Source organism: Epinephelus moara, chromosome 13 (genome assembly GCF_006386435.1).
Source record: "Epinephelus moara isolate mb chromosome 13, YSFRI_EMoa_1.0, whole genome shotgun sequence".
NCBI lineage: Eukaryota > Metazoa > Chordata > Actinopteri > Perciformes > Serranidae > Epinephelus > Epinephelus moara.
In genome coordinates, this window is record NC_065518.1 from 37,291,820 (window position 1) to 37,295,104 (window position 3,285).

The following is a 3,285-nucleotide window of genomic DNA, read 5'->3' on the forward strand; positions in this document are numbered from 1 at the left end:
ACCCTTCATTTAAAAACTGCATTTTGTGTTTACTTGTGTTATCTTTGACTAATGTTTAAATTTGTTTGATGATTTGAAACATTTAAGTGTGGAAAACATGCAAAAAAGTAAGAAATCAGGAAGGGGGCAAACACTTTTTCACACCACTGTATATATATGTATGTGTATATATATATATGTGTATATATGTATATTCTATGCTGCTATTTTAGTAAAAAAAATACGGCGCACGTGTGTAAATTAACAGTCCCTTTATTCCAAAAGTCATAAAGAAAGCAAGGGAAGAACATTTAATAAAGCCCTGGAGTGGAGTGAACCTGGCTAAAGAGTACCTGCCCAGACGGGACGCTCTAAAACTAAGGCAAGCATGCCAGCAAGGAGGCAGGGATCATTTCATTGGTCAACAATAAACCTGGCGTTCTGTTGGTTGGGGGATTTTGACAGGGTTGTTACACAAAAAAATCCAATCGCAAGGCAGAAATCTGAGAGCAGAAATTCCAGAGCGCACAGAAGCAGCTTGAGCGCAAGGAGAAGAGCTGAAGCTGGAGCAGGAAATCTGTTTCTGCTCAAACTGTGTGCTCGCACTCAGACACAATGTTGCTTGCACAGAGTAGATCTAAGCGCAAGCAGAGGCTATTTGAGTGCGAGGGCAGGGTTCTGAGGGACAATATTACAAAATCTGAACAAGAAATCAATAAATAATGCTTTCAAATTGATATACCACTTGAATAAAGATAGGAAAAAAGCTCCATACTTAATACTCACCCCTGAAATACACATGTATATTTTTAAAATCTCAGTAAGTTGGTAGAATTTTATTTCTATGTACTTGACTACAGTTTTTGGCAATTGTATCTATGTCTAATGTTACCATAAGGGGAAAGTGCATTAATATCTTTTTAGGGATTTTGGTGAGGGAACCCTTTAAAATGGTTGAGAAAAGCTCATAGAGACTTTTATGAGCAACTCACATGAACTTCTGAATGGGATAGCCAGTCTTCCCTGGATGCTGTTGACCAAAACAATGTGTCCCGATCTTCTTGACATCATTGTTGGAAGAATACCTGCCACATTATGTGAACGTATTAGCATTCAGATGAAAAAAAATCACTAAAAACCAACATCATAGAAATAGTAGTGGTAGCCTATTTGGTGATGATTTTCTCAGCAATGTCCAGCCCACCTTTGACCAAAGTGCTGGGGCCAAAGTAGTTAATGTCCATGATGTTTCTGTCCAGTTCCAGGGAGACACTCTGCACCGGGGCTTTCAGCTTCATGCTGCTGTTGCAGATCAACACATCCACACATCTGTAACACTCCACTACCTCAGCCACGACATCCTCCATGCTATCCAAATCGCTGAAGTCCAGGATCACCAGCTTCGGGGCAAAGGTCTAGGGAGACACAGGATTGTATTACTTCAGTACGCTAATATGTTCATGTTCATACTGGGTTGCAGTAGTGGAGTCTGTTGGGACAAGGCTTAAGAGCCAGAGGGTTCAAGTCCCTGTATGGACCAACTACAGAGTGTAAATTGGTGGCTGAGGAGATGCCAGGTTGCCGCCTGTCTCGCCACTGATGTTTATGCTACCAGGGTGCTTTTGAGCAATGCATCAAACTCCCAAATGCATGAGGTACCATCTAGTCAAGCTGCCCTCTTGCTGGCTAGCTACATCTTTAACATACAAACAAAAGAGTGGTACTGATCATCTCATCTAGCTCTGATCATTATTTCCCAAAAAAATATCAAACTACCTCTTGAACAACAACAAAACAAAAATAATTATTTCATATTCTTGATTATTTCATTGCCTAAATTGCCTTGACTTTGTGCAGAATCTCTTGGTTTGTTGTGTGGATATACAATATTATTATCTGTGTGGAATTAAACCTGTTTGGATTTCCCAGATTAACCTCTTCCAGCATTAAATATAACCCTTAATGTAGTAAAGTGCAAACTGACAATGAACATTACATCTAGGACTAAGCAAGACTTGGGTCATGACAACTTTACCTTTTTAACAAGCACATGAAATAACATCTCAGTAGCTGCTTAATATTTCAATAAAAGAGAGATTCAAGATTCAAGATTCATTTATTTAGTCCCGAAGGAAATTTGTGTTGGACATACACAGGCTGCTACCTAGGACATAACACATAACATAAACAAGAAACACAAGTGCTGACAGTGCAAACATAAAGACATAAAGTGCGGTCGTAAAGTGCATACCTAAAGTCCATACCCACATACTCCATACAGACATACAATCATAAAGTGCCTACCTAAGTGAATACATACATAGATTCATACATACATTACCGGCCTGTGTTCAACAGGGTAATGGATAGTGGAATGAATGAGAATTTATACCTGTTCAAAAACCTTTTTTTCATTTTTTACTGGGATTCTGTAACGTCTGCCAGAGGGTAACAGTTCGTATTCTGAATTTAACACGAGAGGGGTCCTCAATTATTTTCCTGGCTTGTCTGAGTACAATGTCTTCAAATATTGCTTGGATTGTGGGGTGCTCCCTCACCCCCATCACTTTCAGTGCACTGAGAGCTAGTCTGTTGATTTGGGACTTTAATTTCACAGTTAAATTTCCAAACCAAACAGAAATTGCATAGCGAAATATACTCTCAATCACAGCACGATAGAAAAGCAACATCACCTTCTGTTGGACACCAAACACCCTAAGCCTATGTAGAAAGTGAAGTCGCTGCTGGATCCTAGTACACACACTGTTCACATGGACATTCCAGGACAAACTGCTGTCAATATGCACACCCAAATATTTGTATGAATCAACCTGAGCAATATTGACATTATGAATGAGTAATGGAGTATGGTCCCCCACATGACCAGGGTCAAAGACCATTTCTTCTGTTTTTTTTGTGTTAACAGTGAGGTGGTGGTCCTCACACCACTGTACAAAGTTGTTTACCTCCTGCTTGTACACAGAGGTGTTTATTTCTGTATCCAGTAGACACAGGATGGCAGTGTCATCTGAAAATTTAATGAAAGAAACACTAGGGTGACTGCTGATACAGTCATTTGTGTATACCGTAAATAAAGGGGGAGAACTCACACACCCTTGAGGAACTCCTGTATTAATTGTTCTTGACTGGGATGTTGTCTGGTTCACTCTGACCTGTTGGGTCCTATTGGTTAAAAAAGAGTGATACCATCTGATGATATAAGGGTTAACAGACATCTGTTGAAGTTTACTAAGAAGGATGTGTGGCTGCACTGTGTTAAAGGCGGAGCTGAAGTCAACAAACAGT

General features: G+C 39.8%; 1 protein-coding gene across 1 annotated transcript in view; it reads right to left on the minus strand.

The window, feature by feature from the left end:
- Positions 1–3,285, minus strand: part of dhrs7cb (dehydrogenase/reductase (SDR family) member 7Cb) — a 95,819-nt gene that overhangs the window by 33,364 nt on the left and 59,170 nt on the right. The window contains exons 4-5 of the mRNA XM_050060309.1: positions 1,184–1,394; positions 972–1,064 (exon numbers count right to left, since the gene is read on the minus strand). Of these exons, the coding sequence (XP_049916266.1) occupies positions 972–1,064; positions 1,184–1,394 (304 nt within the window). The remainder of the gene's footprint in view (positions 1–971; positions 1,065–1,183; positions 1,395–3,285) is intronic.